Below are 22,464 nucleotides of genomic sequence, written 5' to 3' on the forward strand. Positions count from 1 at the left end.
TTACAAGCTGGTTTTTCTTTCTTTGGGGATTTGGGGGGGTGGGGCTGTAGCTGCCCCTCATGACTTCATCTTTAAGGTGTGGTGGCCACACTCTAGACATCTTAATTTCTCTTAATAACTCATTTTGGATCTATCTTTCATTAGTTTGGTGCTTCTCACAATGAATGTGTTCTATTGGATATTAATAGCATTATGCAAAAATAACCCCACAAAAATATGCAAATACGTTTGGGTTAATCCAGTTTTATTTTATTCATTCAAACAAATATTTATTGACTATTTACCATGTGCTGGCCTTGTTGTAGGGATTGTGAATATAGGAAACAATAGTGAATACAATGGCCAAAAGTCCTGGTCTTCATGGAACTTAAATTCTAGAAGGTTGGCACTATGGGAGTTCATGGCCGGTTGGTCAAGGCTCGTAGCAAAGTTGGGATCAAGCAGTAATTGCCCAAAGCCCTTCAGTGTCTCAAGATCTTGAGTTGTGCTACTCAATACACTAGCCACTAGGCACACACTTTAAAATTAAACAAAATTAAAAATTCACTTCCTCATTCACACTAGCCATATTTCAAGTACTCAATAGCCATACAGCGAGTGGCTGCATGTTTAACAGTGCAGAAGTAGAACATTTGCTCCATCACAAGACGTTCTATTAGAGGGCATTGCTATAGAACACCAGGCAAGAAAATTTGAGAGTGGGCTGAGGAAAAGAAACGACCTTACTGGCCTACTGTGAGCTAGGCTGCCCTATTACAACAGCCTCATAAGATAGTTATTATTGGTCCTTTGTTTCATTTGAGGAAACTGAGGCTCAGAGACCTTCTGGCCCTTCCCCCAAATTCTGTCTTTGTGTGTCTCTCCAGTGAATAAGTCTTGTGTAATTGTTTTTAAAAAATTTCTTTCTGAGGTATGTGAATTCCTCTTCAGTACGTATTTTATTTTTAAGACTTAAAGTAAGCTCTTCAACCTATAAGATTAAAAAAAAAGTTGTATTGAAGTATAATGTACATATGGAAAAGTGCCCATATTGTAAGTGCATAGCTTGATAAAGTTTCACAAACATGAACTGACCTAAGTTAACCAGCATCCAGGAGAAGAAGCCAAACAAAACCATCACCTAAGAGGTCCACCTTCTAATCACTTCCTACCCTGCCTCTGCCAGGGCTAACCACTCTCCAGACTTCCAAAAGCATAGATGCAGGGTTAGTTCTACCTGATTTGTGCTTTATATAATCATCCTATAGAATGTATTTGCCTTATCTCAAGTCTGAGGACTCTAATTACTTCATAACTCATTCTTTAAAAAAAAAAAATTTATTTTCAGTCATTAAAGAGAATTCTGGAAGATGGCACAGCAGGAAGCACCAGGAATCCCTCTCCCCACCTGGACAACAGTTGTGCTGGCAGAATCTGTCTGATGTAATTATTCTGGAACTCTAGAGTCTGTCAAAGGCTTACAACTTCCAAGGGAAGAATTAGAGGGTAAACTGCAGTTAATTTTGGTCAGTTTCAGCTCTTAACACAGTAGCAGCTACGCATCTCCCACTCCCAGCCAAGTGGCAGGCAGCTGTGCACATGATCTTAGAGCAACCTGACACAGCTTGTGGGAATGAGGGTGGGCAAAAAACCCCTGCCCTCCAAATATCAAGTATCTGTGCTCTAAGTGCTGATGGCTGCTTCTGATCACAGAAGTGAAGACAAAGAGGGGGGCAGCAGTTGTCACACCTCCAGACATTGTTGCAAGCCCCTCCCCCTCCAGCTGAAGTGACTTACTGGGGAATTAACAGGCCAACACCTTCTCTGCATCATTTTTTGCTTATTCCTCTTTTGTAAGGCACACATTAAAGACTAGAACATTCAAAAACCAACTGCATATGGGCTTCCCTAGTGGTGCAGGGGTTAAGAATCCTCCTGCCAATGCAGGGGACACGGGTTCGATCCCTGGTCTGGAAAGATCCCACATGCCGCAGAGCAACTAAGCCCATGCGCCACAACTACTGAGCCTGCACTCTAGAGCCCGCGAGCCACAACTACTGAGCCTGCATGCCACAGCTGCTGAAGCCCTAGAGCCTTCGCTCCACCACAAGAGAAGCCACTGCAATGAGAAGCCTGTTCACCACAATGAAGAGTAGCCCCTGCTCGCCACAACTAGAGAAAGCCCACACACAGCAATGAAGACACAACACAGCCAAAAATAAAAATAAATAACTAAAAAAACAACAACCCCCCCCCCCAAGAAACAACTGCATATATGGGGAAAATTAGAAAGTGATTGTGCATTTCCAGGAAAATGCTCAGAAAAGACCAGAGAAGACCTTAAGTTTACACCTTAGGCTGATCCTCAGCACAGAGACAGCCAACAACAATCAAAACAAAAAAAACAGACACAAAATAACAATAGCAAACCCTGGGTAAGGCGGAAGAATCTGATTTCCAGAGTTACCACATTATTACATTCAGAGGTGTTCAACAAAAACATCATAAAGCATACAAATGAACAGGAAAGTATGGCCCATTCAAAGGAAAAAAATCTATCAACAAAATCTGTCCCTGAAAAGACTATGGCAGATATATTAGAAAAAGGCTTTAAAACAACAATCCTAAAGATGCTGAAAGAACTAAAGGAAGATATGGAGAAAGTCAGGAGAACGGTGAGTGAACAAAATGGGAATATCAATAAAGAGATAGAAAACCTAAAAATAAACCAAAACAAAATTCTGGAGCTGAAGAGTACAATAACTGAAATGAAAAATTCACTAGCAGGATTCAAAGGCAGACTTGGCAGGCAGAAGAATGAATCAGTGAACTTGAAGGTAGGACAATGGAAATGATCAAGGCTGAGGAGCAGAAAGAGAAAAGATTGAAGAAAAGCACATAGAGCATACTGGACATCATCAGAAGGACCAAGATACTCATGTGGGAGTCCCAGAAGGAGAAAAGAAAGAGGCACAGAGAATATTTGAAGAAATAATGGCTGAAAACTTCCTGAATGTAAAGAAAGACATACATGTAACCATTCAAGAAGCTCAATGAACTCCAAGTAAGATGAATTCAAAGAGACCTACACCAAGACACATTATCATTACATTTTTAAAAGAAATAGAAAAAGAAGATATCTTGAAAGCAGCAGGTGAGAAGCAAATCATTACACACAAGTGATCCTCAAAGAGATTATCTGCAGATTTCTCATTAGAAACTTTGGAGGCCAGAAGATAGTAGGCAGATGTATTCAAAGTGCTTTTAAAATAAACTGTCAACCAAGATTCATGTATCCAGCAAAACTGTCCGTCAAACATGAGGGAGAGGGACTTCCCTGGTAGCGCAGTAGTTAAGATTCTGCCTGCCAATGCCAAAAATAAATTAATTAATTAAAAAAGAAAAATGAGGGAGAAATCAAGACATTCCCAGTTGAACAAAAGCTGAGGGAGTTTGTGACCATTAGACTGGCCCTGGAAGAAGTGCTCAAGGGTGTGCTGCAAAGATGAACATTAGACCGTAACCCTAAGCTGTACGGAGAAATAAAGATATCAGTAAAGGCAAATACATGGGCAATTATAATAGCTAGTATTATTGTAACAATGGTTTGTAGCTGCATGTTTTGTTTTCTAAATGATTTAAGAGACCAATATATTTAAATTAAAAAATCAATGTAATAGCTAGCATTACTGTTGGTTTATAACTCCAAATCTTGTTCTGTATGTAATTTAGAGACTAATGCATTTAAAGAGTTATTAATTTATGTTTGGGGGCACGCATTATATAAAGATGTAATTTTGTGATATCAAAAGCAGTGGGAACAGAGTGTAAAGGAGCAGAGTGTTTGTATGTTGTTGAGGTTAAACTGCTATAAATTCAAATTAGAATGTTACAACATTACGACATTAAATGTAATCCCCATGGCAACCACAAAACAAATTGTTATAGAATATACACAAAAGGGAATCAAGAAGGAATTCAAACATTTCACTACTTAAAAGTCAACTAAACACAAAAGAAGAGAGGAATGCAGGGAATGAGGGACAAAAAGCTATAGGTCTATAGAAAATTTGTTTCTATAGCACAAACACAGAAATAAGTGCCTCCTTATCAGTAATTACTTTAAATGTAAGTGGATTAAACTCTCCCATCAAAAGACAAAGATTGGCAGAATTGATAAAAACACATGGTCCAACTATATGCAGTGTATAAGAGACTCACTTTTGAGATCCAAAGACACAAACTTGTAAAAGTAAAAGGATGGAGAAGGATATTACATGCAAATAATTACCAAAACAGAATGGCAGTGGCTATACTAATTTCAGACAAAATAGGCTTTAAATCAAAAACAGTTACAAGAGACAGAGAAGGACATTACATGTTAACAAATATTTCAAAACAGCAAGAAGATATAATAATTATAAGCATTTATGCACCTAATGTCAGACCATCAAAATATATGAGACCAAAACTGACAGAATTGAAGGGGAAAATAGACAGTTCTACCATAATAGTTGTAGATTCCAATACCCCACTCAGAATAATGGATAGAACAACCAGACAGAAGATAGGCGAGGAAATAGAGGGCTTCAACAACACGATAAACCAACTAGATCTAATAGACTTATACAGAACACTCCACCCAACAACAACAGCATACATATTCTTCTTAAGTGCACATGGGACATTTTCCTGGATAGACCATATGTAGGACCACAGAGTAAATCTCAGTGGTTTTTTAAGAGACAGATATCACACAATGTATCTTCTCTGACCACAGTGGGATGAAATTAGAAATCAATAACATAAACTGGAAAATTCACAAAATTGCAGAGGCTAAACAACGTCCTTTTAAACAACCAGTGGATCAAAGACGAAATCACAAGGAAATCAGAAAATAGTTAAGAAGAGATAAATGAAAATGTAAACACACCATGTTAACACTTATGGGCTGCATCAAAAGTGGTACTGAGGGGAAAATTTATAATTATAAATGCTTACATTAAAAACAAGAGACATCTCATATAAACAGCCTAACTTTACAACCTTAAGTTGTACTGGGACAAGAAGAACAAACTAAATGCAAAGCTAGCACAAGGAAGGAAATAATAAAGATTAGAGTGGAGGTCAATGAAATAGAGAATAGAGAAAATCAGTGACCCAAAAGTTGGTTCTTTGAAAAGATCAACAAAATTGACAAACCTTTAGTTAGGTGGACTAAGAACAAAATAGGGAAGAGACTCAAATTACTAAAATCAGAAATGAAAGTGGAGACATTTAGAAATAAAAAATAGAGTACTATGAACAATTGTATGCCCCCAAATTGGATAACCCTAGGTGAAAGACAGTTCCTAGAAACACAAAGTTTACAAAGAAACAGAAAATCTGAATAGACCTAACCTAACAAGACTAAATCACACAAAAATAAAAAATCTGAATAGACCTATAACGAGTAAGCAGATTGAATCAGTAACAATAATTAAAACAAAAAACCCACCTTGCAACAAAGAAGAGCCCTGCTCCTGATGGCTTCACTGGTGAATTCTACCAAACATTTAAAGAAGAACTAATACCAACCCTTTTCAAACTTTTCCAAAAAATTGAAAAGGAGGGAACATTTTTTAACTCATTCCTAAGGCCAACGTAATCCTGACACCAAAGTCGAAATAAAGACACTACAAGAAAAGAAAACTACAGACCAATATCCATTATGAACATTGATGCAAAAATCCTCAACAAAACACTAATATTCAGACAGAATGCAGCAATATATTAAAAGGATGATACACCATGACCAAGTGGGATTTATTCCTGAATTGCAAGGATGATTTAACAATATGAAAATAGACCTATGTACTATACCACATCAACAAAATGAAGGAGAAAGAAACCCACGTGATCATCTCAACTGATGTAGAAAAATCATTTGACAAAAGTTAATGTCCTTTCATCACACACACAAATAACCACTCAACAAAGTAGGAAGAGACGGAAACTACTTTCACATAATAAAAGACTTATATGAACAACCCACAATAAACATTAATGGTGAAAACAGAAAGCTTTTCCTTTAAGATCAGGAATAAGGGAATGATGCCCGCTTTTACCACTTCTATTCTATCTAGTACTGGAAGTTCTAGCCGGAGTAGTTAGGCAAGAAGAAGGCATCCAAATTGGAAAGGAAGAAGTAAAATTATCTTTGCAGATGATATGACCTTATACATAGAAACTCCTGAAGATCCACACATAAAGTTATTAGAACTAATAAATGAATTCAGCAGAGTAGCAGGATACAAATCCAACACACAAAACTCAATTGCATTTTTATACTAAAATGAAGAACCTGAAAAGGAAATTACAAAAACAATTTCATTTACAATAGTGTCAAAAAGAATAAAATACTTAGGAATTAGCTTAAACAAGGAGGTGAAAGAGTTGTACAACAAAATTATAAAACGTTTTTCAAACAAATTAAAGAATATATAAATATGTGGAAAGAGTTACCAAGTTCATGGACTGGAAGACTAAATATTGTTTGTTTTATTGAGGTATAGTTGATTTACAATATTATATAAATTTCAGGTGTACAACAGGGATTCACAATTTTTAAAAGTTATATACTCCATTTATAGGTATTATAAAATATTGGCTATATTCCCTGTGCTGTACAATATATCCTTGTAGCTTATTTATTTTATACATAGTAGTTTGTACCTCTTAATCCCCTACCCCTATCTTGCCTTTCCCTGCAGAAGACTTAACATTCTTAAAATGTCAATATTACCCAAAGCAATGTACAGATTCAGTGCAATTCCTATCAAATACCCAATGACAGTTTTTGCAAAAATATAAAATTCATTCTAATCATATGGAATCTCAAGGGACAGTGAATAGCCAAAACAATCTTGAAGAAGAACAAACTAGAGGCTCACAATTTCTGATTTCAAAACCTACTACAGAGCTACAGTAATCAAAACAATGTGATATTGGCATAAAGACAGATATACAGACCAATGGAACAGAATAGGAAGCTCACAAATAAACCTTTGCATATACAGTCAAATGATGTTTGACAAGGGTGCCAAGGCCATTCAATGGATAAAGGACAGTCTTTTCAACAAATAGTCCTGGAAAAATTGGGTATTCTCTTGCAAAAGATGAAGTTGGACTCTTATCTAAAACTGTATACAAAAATTAACTCATAATGGATGAATGTAATCCTAAATGTAAGACTGAAAACTCGGTCTTAGAAGAAAACATTGGACAAAAGCTTCATGAATTTGGATATGGCTACAATTTCTTGGACGTAACACCAAAGGCTCCTGCAACAAAAGAAAAAATATACAAATTGGACTTCATGGAAATTTTTAAAATTTGTGCATCAAAAAGACACTATCCACAGAGTATGAGCAGCCCACAGAGTGGGAGAAAATACTTGCAATCATATATCTGATAAGGGATTAATATCAGAATATATGGAGAACTCCTAAAACTTAACAATAAAAAAAAACCTGATTCAAACATGGGCAAAGTCCTTGAATAGACATTTCTCCAAAGAAGATACACAAATAGACAATAAGCACTCTAAAAGATGTTCTACATCACTAATTATATTAGGGAAATGCAAATCAAAACTACAGTGAGATACCACCTCACACCCATTAGGATGGCTACTATAAAAATAACAGAAAAGAACATGGGTTGGCAAAGATGTGGAGAAATTGGAACCCTTGTGCACTGTTGGTGGAAATGTAAAATGGTGAAACCACTGTGGAAAACAGTATGGAGGCTCCTCAAAAAATTAAAAATAGAGCTACCATATGATCCAGCAATTCCACATCTGGGTATATACCCAAAAAAATCAAAAGCAATGTCTCAAAGAGATATTTGTATACCCAGGTTCATAGCATCATTAATCACAATAACTAAAACATGGAAGCAACCTAAGTGTCCATCAGTGAATGAATGGATTACCAAAATGTGGTATATACATACAACGGAATATTATTCGGACTTTAAAAGGAAGGAAATTCTACGGTATGCTACAGCATGGATGAACCTTGAGAACGTTATGCTAAGTGAAATAAGCCAGTCACAAAAAGATAAATAATGTATGCGTCCACTTATGTGAGTTAAGTAGACAAAATCATAAAGTCAGAAAGTATAATATAATGGTGGTTGCCAGGGGCTGGGGAGAGGGGAGATTGAGGAGTTATTGTTTAATAGGTATAGAATTCCGTATGTACAAGATGAATAGAGTTATGGGGATGGATGGTGGTGACGGCTGTGCAACAGTGTGAATATACTTAATGCCACTGATCTATACACTTAAAAATGTTTAAGATAGTAAATTTTATATTATGTGTATTTTAACGCAATTTTTAAAAAGGAAAAATATTGGGGAAAAAAGCATTTTACAGCGAATAATCCTATGACATTTAGTACATTCACAAAGTTGTGAAATCACCACTTACCTATTCATTTCCAAAACATTTCCATCACTTGAAAGTAAAACTGTGTATCCATTAAGCAGTTTCTCCCATCCCTCCTTCCTCCCAGTCCCTATAGGAACCACCAACCTATGTTAAGCCTTTGTTTATCTATTCTGTATTTTCCTATAAATGGAGTCGTACAATATGGGCCCTTTTTTGTTTAGTTTCTTTCACCCAGCATAGTGTTTTGGGGTTCGTCCGTGTTGTTCCTCTTTAAGGTTGAATAATATTCTATTGCATGGATAGACCACATTTTGTTTATCCATTCATCTGTTGACAGACATGTGGGTTGTTTCCACATTTTGGCTATTGTGAACAGTGATGCTATGGACATGCATGTACCTGTACTTGTTTGAGTCCCTGTTTTCACTTCTTCTGGGTATACACCTCTGATGGAATTACTCAGTCAAATGGTAAGTCTGTGTTTAACTTTTTGAGGAACAGCCAAACTGTTTCCCCAGCAGCTGCACAACTTACAGTCCCACCAGAAAGGTACAAGGGTTCCAGTTTTTCCCCATCCTGTCAATACTTGTTATTTTCCATCCTTTTTTTAAAATTTTTTTTATTTTTATTTTTTTATAAATTTATTTATTTATTTATTTTTGGCTGTATTGTGTCTTCGTTTCTGTGCGAGGGCTTTCTCTAGTTGCGGCGAGTGGGGGGCCACTCTTCATCGCAGTGCGCGGGCCTCTCACTATTTCAGCCTCTCTTGTTGCGGAGCACAGGCTCCAGATGCGCAGGCTCAGTAGTTGTGGCTCACGGGCCCAGTTGCTCCGTGGCATGTGGGAACCTCCCAGACCAGGGCTCGAACCCGTGTTCCCTGCATTGGCAGGCAGATTCTCAACCACTGTGCCACCAGGGAAGCCCCTCTATCCCTTTTTAAAAATCACCATCCTAGTAGGTGTGCAGTGGTATCTCACTGTGGTTTTGATTTGATTTCCCTAGTGAGTAATGAATTTGGGCATCATTTTATGTGCTTGTTGGCCATCTGTATATCTTTTGGGAGAAATGTCTATTCAAGTTCTTTGCCCATTTTTTTTTGTTTTGTTTTTTGGGTTTTTTTTAGCGGTACGCGGGCCTCTCACCGTTGTGGCCTCTCCCATTGCGGAGCACAGGCTCTGGACGCGCAGGCTCAGCGGCCATGGCTCACGGGCCTAGCCGCTCCGCGGCATGTGGGATCTTCCCGGACCAGGGCACGAACCCATGTCCCTTGCATCGGCAGGCGGACTCTCAACCACTGCGCCACCAGGGGAGCCCTGCCCATTTTTTAATTGAGTTTTTTTTGTCTTTTTTGTTATGAAGTTGTAAGAGTTGTTTATGTATTCTAGATACTAGACCCAATCACATATGATTTGCACATATTTTCTCCACTCTGTAGGTTGTCTTTCACTTTCTTGATAATGTTCTTTGATGCACACAGGTTTTTACTTTGATGAAGTCCAGTTTATGTGTTTTTTCTTTTGTGGCCTGTGCTTTTGGTGTCATACCTAAGAATCCGTTGTCAAATTCAAGGTTATGAAGATTTACCCTCATGTCTTCCTCTAAGCGTTTTATGGTTTTAGCTCATATTTAGGTCACTGATACATTTTGAGTTCATTTTTATATATGGTGTGAGGTAGGAGTTCAACTTCATTCTTTTGCATGTCGGTGTCCATAGCTCATTCTTAACACTAACAGCCGCAAGGTGTCAAATAGTGTTTTAAATGTCCATTTACTGCCCAATAACAAATATTCCAAAATGTGGTGAAAAACTCTACAACGTGAGTACTGGCTACTTTAAAAATTGAAAAAAACAGTCATTCAATTTGATGGCTGAGATGGTTTTAATTGCCCCACTTAGAGTTCATTTTCAGTGGTAGGTCCTGTCCACATTCTGCCCCTTGTGTTCCATTTGAGCCCAACATCCCCACTGGGTTGGAACCCAAGCCTGTTCCACCCTGACCAGTTCTTGTCCAACAGAAAATATAGTGGAGACCTTGGCCCACAGTACCAAGCCCTTGCTGGCCTCCTGTATTTGCTGCTGGCTTGTGTCCTTGGCTGAAGCCCTGTGCCTCCTCTTCTGTAGTCTGCTGGTGACCAGTGGTTATCATGGCTTCCACTGTTCTCTACTCAGAAACTCTCCCACCCCTCATCAGCTATTTCCTTAGTCTGACAGCGTGACCTTCGGCCACTTTGTGCATCCTTGACTTTATGTACCTATTATCTCTCTGTTCCAAATGAGAGCTATCTCCTGTTACTAGCAAAGCAAGGCCCTGTCTTCTTTGAGTCTGAAGTTTATTCCTTGCTTCCAGCTCAAAACTACTCTCTCGGAGCCACCTTGATCCCATCTCAGGCTTCTCTAGGTGTCCCGTTCTCGTCTTTAACCATTGTACCTTCTCAGATGGCATTTTAGGCTCCTTGGAAAAATTCTTGTGATGTCTTTTGTCCACTGTGAATAAAATAATCTTTTGACTGCTCAACACTGTGGTTCAATCTGTATGAATCATCTGTGTCTTCTCTAGTATGTTCATGCTCATGTTCTCCAAAGCCCCCTTCCTCTTCTCTTGTTTTTCTCTTTCCAGCTCTTCATGTGTATCTCCCAGAGATGTCATCAAAGAAGACTGAATTGTTTATCTATCTGATTATATGGAAATCATGAGAGAATAAATCTGAAACTGTCAGAATTTTTTCCTGATTCATAAGCTTTTAAAAATACAATTTTAATTTTGAAATAGGTGATACTTTTACTTGGATCAAAAGTTGAAACAATAAAAATATGTACAGAGAAGCCTTGCTCCCATCATTCCCCTTTTGCTGGCAAATCTAGAGTTTTACGGTCTTTTTTCCCAACGTAAATATCTGAAGAGCACTAAATTAAATAATTCAGTAATTAAAAGTACTTAGTGTTGATGAATACATTATGCTGTTAGAGACTTTGAACAAGTACGTCTACTTGTGAGTTATAGCTATTCCCCACTCTATGCCCTCCCCCAATATATGTGCATCATTTTAAGTGATAACAGGAACTCCTTATGCTAGAATAAAAATAAAGTTTGTAGGAGGTAATCTTGAAATTAAACCAAAGAACTTATATCAACTTATATTTTAAATAGTTTCTAAAATCAAAGATTAATCTATATATGTTTCATGAAGTTATTTATATTTTCACAAAATTTAGTAAATTTTACAAGGGAAAATCATTATTTTCCCTAGAGCAAATCATTATTTTGTGTGTAGCTATTACAACTTTGTGTCATATTTGGGGTTGTCAACAAATGAAATTTACGTAGGAAAAACCGAAGCTAATAATAGTACTCAAAATAAACATTAGCTACCATATCTTCACTTGAACTTTTTGGTAGAAGGGTCCTAACTTGCTGATGAAACTAACTGTGTGCGTATGTCTTTTTCTTCCAGATTTGGAATGGAGAGAAATGGAAGGAGATGATGGTGAGTTTCATTATGGAGGGAGACACTACAGGATCTGGCACCAGATTGGACTGGGGAAAGAGGGCAAAGTGAACAGTAACTGGGATTTTAGATTTTGAACAATTGGGAGAAGTTGCTACCTTAGTAAGGAAGAGAGAGGGTTCTGAGTTTAGCTTAAATTAATTTGTGTCAATTCAAGCCACCTGATTTGATTGACGCTTCATTTTCCTTTGCTTTTTTTAGACGGTCCCAATGAGGCTCAGGACAGTGACTTTCCAACAGGTATGTTTCTTCTCTCTGCTCTCGTTGCCTGTCCTATTGAAGGAAGACATCGCCTGGGCCGGTAGTTCCAACCCCTGTGACTGCATCAAAATCACTGCTAGTCCATTAACCCTTTATGTGCCATAAATAATATTGCCAGAGAGACAACTCCCCGGGGACCTGTTACCATACAGAGTTAACACAGAGAGTTTGTATCTTTGGAAGTAAAGCCCAGAAATCTTATTTTTAACAAGTTCCCAAAGTGATTCGAAAGCACATCCAAGTTTGGGAGTCTTTCGTCTGATCCAGTGGTTTCCATGATAGATCCGCCAAGGGTCCCGGACTGGGCGTGAGTGCATATATTAATAGGTTTGTTTGCTCTGGCTTTTCCCTGTTGCACTTAGCTACCATGCTACGTAAGAACAGTTGTTCTCTGTCTGGATAAGAAAAACAGTGTCCCTGCTTTCATGCAGGCAACACTCAGAAACCCGAGTTACTTATATGATGGATTTCTACTACAGTCTCCCTCCCCATAGAGTTCTTTAGTTTCTGCAACAAGTTTGCCAGCTCCTGTACTCTCTGGGGTGGTGGCACAGCCCGTAGAACTCTCTCAGCCCCTGTGGAGTGTGGAGTTTCTGAAGAGAGACATTAGGCAGCAAGTGGACCCCTACAGGGGAACGAGACACCTCTTTTCCAGTGCTTTGAGTCCTGCCGTTCACCAGGCACGGTCCCGAACCCATCATATGACTTCCTGGGAAACAAGAAGAGGGCTGATCATCTGCGCTTCCTCCTGTGGTTTACATCCACATTAAGGTAGCAGCACAGGCATAGTAGCTTCCTCTTTCGAGAAAAGAATGGAGAGGATCCTGGAGCTCAGCAGGATTTGTATTGATTTATTTTGTTAATAGACTTACCATTTAAAGTTTACTAATTATATGCAGGAAATTATATGCAATGAAAATTGGTAAGATGCCGTGGCCAAGAACGGGGTCGGTGGATGAAACCTTTGCAGGTGACCTTACTGTTCTGAGCATCTAGTGCTTGTAAGAATTCATACTGTATTGGATGTTATGGTTGAAAATCTGAACAAATAAGTACAGACTTGTGATAATCTCTACCAAGTATTTTTATCAGTGGCTTCAGTTTTGCAAAATGTTATTTATCTGTGATTTCTGTTACTCTGTACCCAGTAGTAACTCCCTGTTTCCTTTACACATTTTCCAGCTTGTCTGTAAAGAGCAGAGAACATTAACCAGAAAACCACAGTGAATCAGTGATTGTGTCCCCCGTGGGGAATTCCTGGTGACAGGGTTAGGGAGTCCACTGCTGGGCCAGAAGCACAGGAGTATCTTGGAGGGAGCGGAGGCGTGGCCAGAGAATGGGGCCTGTGTTCCACATCTAGGGTGCACAGCTGCTCACTCTAGCCAATTAAATTTGGGCTTGGTGTTGCTAAATCTCGGAGGTTTCAAGAGAAACCAGACATTTCCTCCCAATTCTTAGCAGTTGCCCCCAGACGTCCTTTTCTCTTCCCTCTCTCATGTCACATGTTTCCGACCCCGCTTGGATCTGGGGTGGGTGATGGTACTTCTGTCTTGGTCTCAGGTGGCCTAGGGGCACCTGCATTTTACCCTGAAGGAGGCCACCTCCTACACGCCAGGCTGGGCTCTCCCCTCCCCACCTCTAACCTGGGTCCCTGACACGCAGGGTAAGCGCTGATATCTTCATTTCTCTCCACAGTGGAGAGGAGCAGACTACAAGAAATGCTGTCCCTCTTGGGACTAGAGACGTACCAGGCACAGAAACTCAGCCTCCAGGACTCCCTGCAGATCAGTAGTGATAGCATGAAAAACTGGGCTCCACAGGCTCCCAAAGACTTGCCCTGGAATTTCCTCAGGAAGCTGCAGGCCCTCAACGCCGAAGCCAGGAACACCACCATGGTGCTGGACGTACCCCCGGACACCAGGCCTGCGGAGAAGGAGAGCCAGGTGGAGGAGGAGATCATCTACTGGGACACGGCCGACGACATCTCTGCGGACATCTATTCCTTCTCCGAGCTGCCAACACCCGATACGCCTGTGAACCCCTTGGACCTTCTCTGTGCCCTTCTGCTTTCCTCAGACAGTTTCCTGCAACAAGAAATCGTGCTAAAAATGTCCCTCTGCCAGTTTGCACTCCCTCTCGTTTTGCCCGACCCAGAAAACCACTACCACACGTTTCTGCTGTGGGCCATGAGGGGGACTGTGCGGACATGGGGGTCACAGCCCCCAAGGGCGGTGGGCAGCTTCAGAGAAGACAGCGTGGTCCTGTCCCGAGCGCCCGCCTTCGCCTTCGTGCGCATGGAGGTCAGCAGCAACTCCAAGTCCCAGCTTCTCAACGCCGTGCTCAGCCCTGGCCACAGGCAGCGGGACTGTTTCTGGCATCGGGATCTGAACTTGGGCACCAACCCTCGGGAGATTGCAGACGGGCTGGTGGAAATTTCCTGGTTTCTTCCCAGTGGCAGGGAGGACTTGGACATTTTCCCAGAGCCCGTGGCCTTTCTGAACCTGAGAGGTGACATCGGCTCTCACTGGCTGCAGTTTAAGCTCTTGACAGAAATCTCCTCGGCCGTGTTCATCTTGACTGACAACATCAGTAAGAAGGAATACAAACTGCTGTACTCCATGAAGGGGTCGGCCACGAAATACTACTTCATCCTGAGCCCCTACCGCGGGAAACGGAACACAAACCTGCGGTTTCTGAACAGGTTAATCCCTGTGCTGAAGATGGACCCCTCGCACGTCCTGGTGAAGGTCAGCAGCACGGACAGTGCGGGCTTCGTGCGCCGGATCCGCGCCATCGTGGCGCACGTGACCCGGGCCCCCTGCAGGAGGGTATCCGTGGAGGACATGGCGCATGCGGCCCGCAAGCTGGGGCTGAAGGTCGACGAGGACTGCGACGAGTGCCAGCGGGCGAAGGACCGGATGGAGCAGATCACCAGGAAGATCAAGGACTCGGACGCCTACCGCCGGGCCGAGCTGCGGCTGCAGGGGGACCCTTGGAGAAAGGCGGCCCAGGTGGAGAGGGAGCTCTGCCAGGCCCAGTGGGCTGGGGACCCTCCTGAGAGGTGCAGGGCTGAGCTGAGGCATCGGCTGCTGGAACTTCGAACGCAGCAGAATGGCCACGACCCTGCCTGGGGGCTTCAGGAGTTCATCTCGGGCATCAGCAGCCCCTCTCTGGGCGAGAAGCAGTACTTCCTGAGGTGGATGGAGTGGGGACTGGCCCGGGCGGCCCAGCCAAGGCCGAGAGCGTCTCCGGAGACGATGCTTACCCTGAGAGCAAAGCACCGTGGGGCCGTGGACTTCAGCGAGCCTCTCTGGCCGGAGCCCCTGGGGGTGGAACACTTCCTGCGGGAGATGGGGCAGTTCTACGAGGCCGAAAGCTGTCTCGTGGAGGCCGGGAAGCTGCCGGCGGGGCAGAGGCGGTTCGCGCACTTCCCAGGCTTGGCCTTGGAACTGCTGCTGAAGGGGCTCCCCCTGGAGCTGATCGACGGGAACACCCTGAGCACCCCCCTGCGCTGGGTCACGGGGCTTCTGAAGGAGCTGCACGTCCGCCTGGAGAGGAGGTCGCGCCTGGTCGTCCTGTCGGTGCTCGGCGTGCCGGGCACAGGCAAGTCCACCCTCCTCAACACCATGTTTGGGCTGCGGTTTGCCACGGGAAGGGGCCGTGGTCCTCGAGGGGCCTTCATGCAGCTCCTGACGGTGGCCGAGAGCTTCAGCCAGGACCTGGGCTGTGACCACATCCTGGTAATCCACTCCGGGGGCTTGATAGGCGGAGTCCTGACCGAGGCAGGGGAGAGGTTTGAGCAAGAGGCTTCCCTGGCCACGTTGATTATGGGGCTGAGCAATGTCACTGTGGTCAGTTTAGCTGAAACGAGGGACATTCCGCCGGCTATTCTGCATGCGTTTCTGAGGCTGGAGAAAACAGGGCACATGCCCAACTATCAGTTTGTGTACCAGAGCCTGCAGGATGCGTCTGCCCCCGGCTCCAAGCCGAGAGAGAGGAAGCAGCTCCTGGACGAGCCCAGGGATGCGAGCAGAGCCACGGTGCAAATGGAGCATCAGGGTGGCGGGATCCGGACGCTGGCTGGCCTGGCCTTTTGTGACCCTGAGAAGCAGCACGTTTGGCACATCCCCGGCCTGTGGCATGGAGTGCCCCCCATGGCCGCTGTGAGCTTGGGGTACAGTGAGGCCATTTTTGAACTGAAGAGATGCCTGCTGGAAAACATCCGGAATGGCCTGTCCAACCAAAACAAGAACATCCAGCAGCTCATCGAGCTGGTACGACGGCTGTGAAGCATCGAAAGAAAAGGAGTCCAGCTGCCAGAGGCCCGCCGCGAGCAGCCTGTTCTGATGGGGGTGTCCACGTGGGGCTGTGCCCAGCTCCTGAGAGGGGAGCCAAGTGACGGACGGGGCCCAGGTCTGGAGTGGCCTACGCGGTGTCAGGGAAGGATGTGACCTCACACATCAGCTCAGAGATGCTCTCGGGAGTATAAGAAGCCTGGGGCAGGAGGGGTAGACACAAGCAGTAACTTGTCCTTTGTCTCTGAACTTCGAGGCCCCTGGTGGCTTGGCCTTTCGTACAGCTGCTCCCCGTTCTCTGCCTCTGGAGTGGAGAGTGGCTCCTGAGCGCTGCAGCCCGGGCAGCTGGTGCCGGGGACAGGGTTGGGGCGTTGCCCTGAGGAGGCAGAGGTCGGCCTTCCCTCCAGCGAGCCTCAGCATCGGCCTCGGTGACCTGGTCCTGCCCGCTGAGGAAAGGGCCCGCCGTGGGCAGGGGCTACCGTGCTACTCAGTGTTGACCGACCCTGCCTCGGGGGGGGGGGTTCCTGTTGGCTCTCGTGCGCCCACAGCGCTCCGTTCACACCTCTGTCGCAACACTCAGCACGCGCAGCGTGACTACCTGTGCACGTGTCTGCCTCTCCCCTAGACCTGTGAGCTCCTTGAGAGCAGGGGCTGTACACTACCCAACTTTGTACCCCCAGGGCCTGGCACACCGCAGGCACTTAATAAATGTGTGTTGAATGAATGAAACTAGTGGATGCACAAATGATAGTAATGGGTGGTTTCCTCTCTGTGCCTTAATTTTTCTGTTTCCTCCAAGAGGATCACAGTGTCTGTCTGAGGGGGTTGCTTGCTAGAACATCTGAAATAGTGGACACCCGAGAGAGGTGTCTTTAAAAATGCCACCACGTCCCCTCTCTTTAAGCAGAGATCCATTCTTCAGGCTGTTACTGGAAAACCGAACTAAGCATCTTCACAGGGGCTCCAAAATACCTGCATCGTTACCCCGTTTTAGAGGTGAGGCAAGGAGGCCTAGAGCAGTTAAGCAGCTTGCCCAGCCCACAGACCTGCATCGGCAGAGCGGAGCTGATGGGGACGCCGGTGCCCTCAGCTCTGTGCCTCAGCTTCCCGGCCGTTCATCTCCCCCAAACTTCCACAGCTTCCGGGCTCACCCCCAGCCTTGCCCCTGGGTGTCAGCCCTTCATCTCACTTCCGTGCCTCCAGGGCCAGGCCTCCTCCCTGGCACCATCCGTGGCCCACGTGACACCATGAGCCAGAACGTGGAGCTCCTCCTCTGCTGAGTCTCCAGCTGGAACCTTTGTGCTGGCCCTTACCAAGGGCCAGGGTCACCTCTCTGTGCCTCAGACCCCAATCCCAGCTGTGCCACTAGTTCTGGGAATCTCTGCTTGGGCCCTAGGGCCTCCTGCCCTGTGTATTTTGTGATTCCAGGAAAATCAGTCCCCCGGGTGGTAACCAGGAGCTTCTCTCTATTCCTTGAGCTCCTCCTCCCAGACTCGGAAAGGGAGCCCCCTGGACTGGAACCCTTTTTTGGGTTCCAAGGCTGTCAGCCCCTTCTCTGGCCCCAGGATGCTCCAACTACTGCTCCCCTGATGTTCAGAAAGTTGCCCCTGTGTTCTGGGAACCTGGCTCTGATGTGTGAAACGGAGGCTGGAAGAAGTGCTGGAACTCAGGAAACTTAATCTTTTTTTTTTTGTTTTTTTGCGGTACGCGGGCCTCTCACTGCTGCGGCCTCTCCCGTTGCGGAGCACAGGCTCCGGACGCGCAGGCTCAGCGGCCATGGCTCACGGGCCCAGCCGCTCCGCGGCATGTGGGATCTTCCCGGACCGGGGCACGAACCCGTGTCCCCTGCATCGGCAGGCGGACTCTCAACCACTGCGCCACCAGGGAAGCCCGAAACCTAATCTTTTGCTAATAAATTCACTTTAAACCTTTTCACTTCTGAAACTCAAAAAGAGTGTCTAATCCTCAGGCACTACAAATTCATTTCTTCGTGGATCATTAAATAACGCAAATATTAAGATGTTGGTTCACCTGGAAATACCAATAGCTCTCTTTACTTTTTCCCCCTAGAGCCATGAAGACTACCCAGTTGCCTCTCTAGCACTGTAGGAATTTCACCCAGGATATTCCTGGGTCCCAAGTTCAGGCACTGGAAATCTCTCTTAACAATTGTTGACTATCAACCAGTTCCTTTAAAAATTGATTCAAGCTATCCCTGAAATCTGAAACAGGGAAGCCAGCTTTAGTGGCTCCCTACTTTAGTGGTTCCTAAGGATTCTTTACTTTGGGTCTGTCCATTGTCCAAAGATAAGGTTCAGTCACTCAGTTCCTGAAAATTAGGTGTGTGCTTTTTTTGGAAGGGAGAGGGGAGGAAGAGTTCATAGCTTTCAACAGATTTTCAAAAGGATGCAGGATCCAAGATCGATTAATAACTGCTTAGTAATCAGGAAAGTTATTCCATATATCCCTAGGACCTAAGAAACTACGAAATCACATCCAACATCTGCCCAGTATATTTAAAGTTCTGAAAACAGACCAGTCTGAAGACTGAATGTAACAGACCTTGAGCAAGAGGTCGCCCTCGGGCAGCCCCAGGCAGGACTGCCGTGGAGGACTCACAGTCAAGTAACTGAGGAATTCTGGAACTGCCTGCGCAGTGTCCACAGACCATTGCCTCTGTCAGGTGCAGGAACAGGAAAGGTTGCCCTGGAGCACTGATTTTTCCAGAGTCAGTTATGGTGCTCGCATCACTCGTTTTTAGGGGTTGATGTGGAATTCCATGACCTGCGAGAGGGGTTCACCTTCAGACCCTGAAGTCAGTGCCGCTCTTGTAATTAAATTTCCACAATACCCGGGTCTTGACTGGTGCCCTGGAGCCCAGAACACTAAACATCAGTCTACTCTAGCCATTCCTGGGTTCACCACAGCCAGAGGGCCCCCCTACATCAGACCTGAAGACATCTTAGGGTCTGAGAGGTCACAGAACTTGCTATGGGGCTACTGGGCAGCAGTGTCCTTGGAGCCCAGCTTAGTGACGTGACAGCCTCTCAGAGACAGAAGGGTGACTGGGCTGCTCCCAGGGGGATCAGGAACTTTGGTGAAAGCAGGAACCACATCGGTGATCTTGGAGTAAATGGGCCTGGGAGTCTAAGACTGGGCACAAGGGCCCCTGTCCCTCTCCCTGGAGACGGGAAGTAGCTCGGTCAGCATATGGAACTCGAGGCCTGGTTCTGAAGTTGGTCTTGCTTCCTGCTGATTACACGGCCCTTGAGCGAGCCATTCAACTTCTCTAAGCCTTACTCCCCACTACTGGCACCTGCTCTGGGGTGAGTGCGCAGAAGCTGGTTTTGGAGGAGCCGGCCTGTGCACGTAAGTAAGGCACCCGAAGCTGCGCCTACACCAGTCTGTGCACCCATGAGGCTCGTGCGAAGCGAGCTGTGTGCCTTCTACACCGACCTCAGACATTTTAACAGGCCAAACAGGGTTCATCTTGTAATCCATCAGCGGTATCTTAAAATTAATTTGCGTCCGTTTCTCTTTCTTAATGGTATATCAAATAATGTCTTCTAATCGATGTTATCTTAGATTTACTGAAACACATTATCTAGCAGGGCTGGTGTTGAGAAATGTGTACCAATGTAAACTTGATCTGGTAGCTCTCCCCAGCTCCTCAGATGTGAATTAGCACAGTAAAGAAAAATCCTCTTTCTGAGCCAGTAATAAAAAAATGAGTTTCGCTACACACCTATCCTGAGTTCCTAAAACTTCAACAAAATTACATCAGAGTGCAGCCTTAGTACCAGTAAGTCAGAACCACAGAAGAGAGAGCCGAGGTGCCCTTGGTCCTGGCTTTTGTGACTTTCCACCCCTCACCCACAGGACCCACACGCTCTGGATCCCGCGGCTTCATTCACGCTCTGTCTGCCTGGGGCCTCCTTCCACCTGTTCTTGGTGAGGCTGACACTTCTTCAGGACAGACTTGGATGGCAGCCCCACCTCCGCTCTACCACCTGAGGGGGCCAGGGGCCTTTCTGTGTTCCTGTCATCGTCCTTATCTAAGCCCCTTTCGCGTGCCTGCTCCTCTGTGTTCCCCATTGGAAGGAAGGGTATCAAGCCCATTTTTTTGTGTCCAGGTCTAGCATGGCATCTGAGAATCAGGGAGTGAGGTCTCCATGGCTGTCACACGTGGGGCCCACTCCTCCTGTCCAGGTACTCCAAGCCCTGGAGTTGTGACGTTCAGCCCAGGGTACCAGTGTAGCAAAGGGTGCTTCTAATTGGTTCCACTATTGGGAGACTGGACCTCCCCAGCGCGCCAAAGCTTGAAGGCGGTAATTATAGCTTGGGACTTGACCCTTCTTCCTGCGCCTCAGCAGAAGCAGAGTGGGGGTAGGAGGACGCAGCAGGAGCTCAAGGGGAACATGGGGTAAGAGCCCCCTGGCTGCCTATGCAAGGGAGAAGACAGTTCAAGACTCTGCTTTGGTCTCAGTGGTTGTTTGGCTTAGTACCCGGAATCGAGGTTGCGAGAACCTCTGGGATTCTTCTTGGTGAATGGGTTGGTTATTAGGAGAAAACGAATTAGCAAGAGTAATATGAAAACCATAGGATTACAGGGCTTCCCTGGTGGCGCAGTGGTTGAGAGTCCGCCTGCCGATGCAGGGGACACGGGTTCGTGCCCCGGTCCGGGAGGATCCCACATGCCGCGGAGCGACTGGGCCCATGAGCCATGGCCGCTGAGCCTGCGCGTCCAGAGCCTGTGCTCCGCAACGGGAGAGGCCACAACAGTGAGAGTCCCGTGTACCACAAAACAAAACAAAACAAAACAAAACAAACCCCATAGGATTACAAAATGTGAAGTGTCAGCAGTTCCGAATTAGAATAAGTCCGTCTCGTGAACACCAACATGAGTGGAGTTGTCTCCGCTAATCCCACCACCAACAGGAAGGCAGACGTCTCGGCCTGGGGCAGCGCTCCCTGAGGCTGGATTCTGGTGAGTTCCAGGAAACAAACACTATGTTCTAGGCCGGACCGTGCTCTGCAAGCCCAGGTAGGCCCAGAGTCTCCCTCTCGCACAGTGTCACCCCACAGCCTGGCCAGTGTTCTATCCTTTGATACAGGTGAGCCCTCGGGACAGACCGTCTTCAAAAAAATCCAGACCACACAGCAGCCCCCTATGTGTCTTGTGGCCCAGTCCCCTCAGAGTTAAGAGCTGTGATGGCCTCGCAGGACTAGTGGTAGGAAAGGGCTGTAAGGACCATCCAATAGCCCTTTCCTGCAAAGGGGTCTCTACGGATCAGGTTCTGGGGGTCTCCCACATAAACCTGGAGTTCAGGACGCTGGTTCCCAACCTTGGCTGTATATTGGTATCATCTAAGGAGCACTGAAAAAGGACGGGTGCCGCGCCTCTGTCCAGTACTGTCCTTGTGGTGTGGGACCCGATGGGCTCTAATGTGCAGCCGGCGTGGAGAATCGCTGCTCTGAGAGCATAAGCGGGAGTCTGGACCCTCCTGGCTATCATGAGGAGAGCACAGGGGCTCATGTGTGAGAATAAACCGCTGGACATCCCTGTCTCCTCAAGGCTCTGGTCTGGAGCCCCCAGCAGGGGAGTAGGCAGCCTCTTCATGTGAGTCCCTTGCTCCTAGACGTGGCTTCTCCACGCCCAGGAAGTCCCCCCAGGGCCAGTCCTGAGTGGTCTTTGTCCAACCACAGACACACAGCCCATTCCTCCATCCTGCACGGTTCTGAACATTCACCCCCACCAAGTGGTGCAGTGGAACCTCAGATGTGGAAGAGCACATGCTTTGGAACAAGAAGGCTGCTACCCTTGGCTAGTTCTGTCACCCCAGGCGAGTCTCCATCTTCTGGTCTGCCAAACCTGGACAATATTGCCTCCTTTACAGCATTGATGGGAGAAGCAAAAAGTGCAGAAAAACACTGTTAGCGTTTTGTTAAATAGAAATAAATATCCTACGAAAATTTTTCTATTGGTG

The 22,464-nt window shown here is 45.3% G+C and overlaps 1 protein-coding gene across 3 annotated transcripts in view; it reads left to right on the forward strand.

Moving 5' to 3' along the window:
• Positions 1-17,211, forward strand: part of LOC307191352 (up-regulator of cell proliferation) — an 81,337-nt gene extending 64,126 nt beyond the window's left edge. For all 3 annotated transcript variants that reach the window (XM_079931356.1, XM_079931355.1, XM_079931354.1), the window contains 3 exons: positions 11,868-11,900; positions 12,123-12,161; positions 13,878-17,211. In XM_079931356.1, the coding sequence (XP_079787482.1) occupies positions 11,885-11,900; positions 12,123-12,161; positions 13,878-16,471 (2,649 nt within the window). In that variant the 5' untranslated portion in view covers positions 11,868-11,884 and the 3' untranslated portion in view covers positions 16,472-17,211. The remainder of the gene's footprint in view (positions 1-11,867; positions 11,901-12,122; positions 12,162-13,877) is intronic.
• The last annotated feature ends 5,253 nt before the right edge of the window (positions 17,212-22,464 follow it).

Source organism: Stenella coeruleoalba, assembly GCF_951394435.1.
Source record: "Stenella coeruleoalba genome assembly, chromosome: 9".
Classification (NCBI taxonomy): Eukaryota; Metazoa; Chordata; class Mammalia; order Artiodactyla; family Delphinidae; genus Stenella; species Stenella coeruleoalba.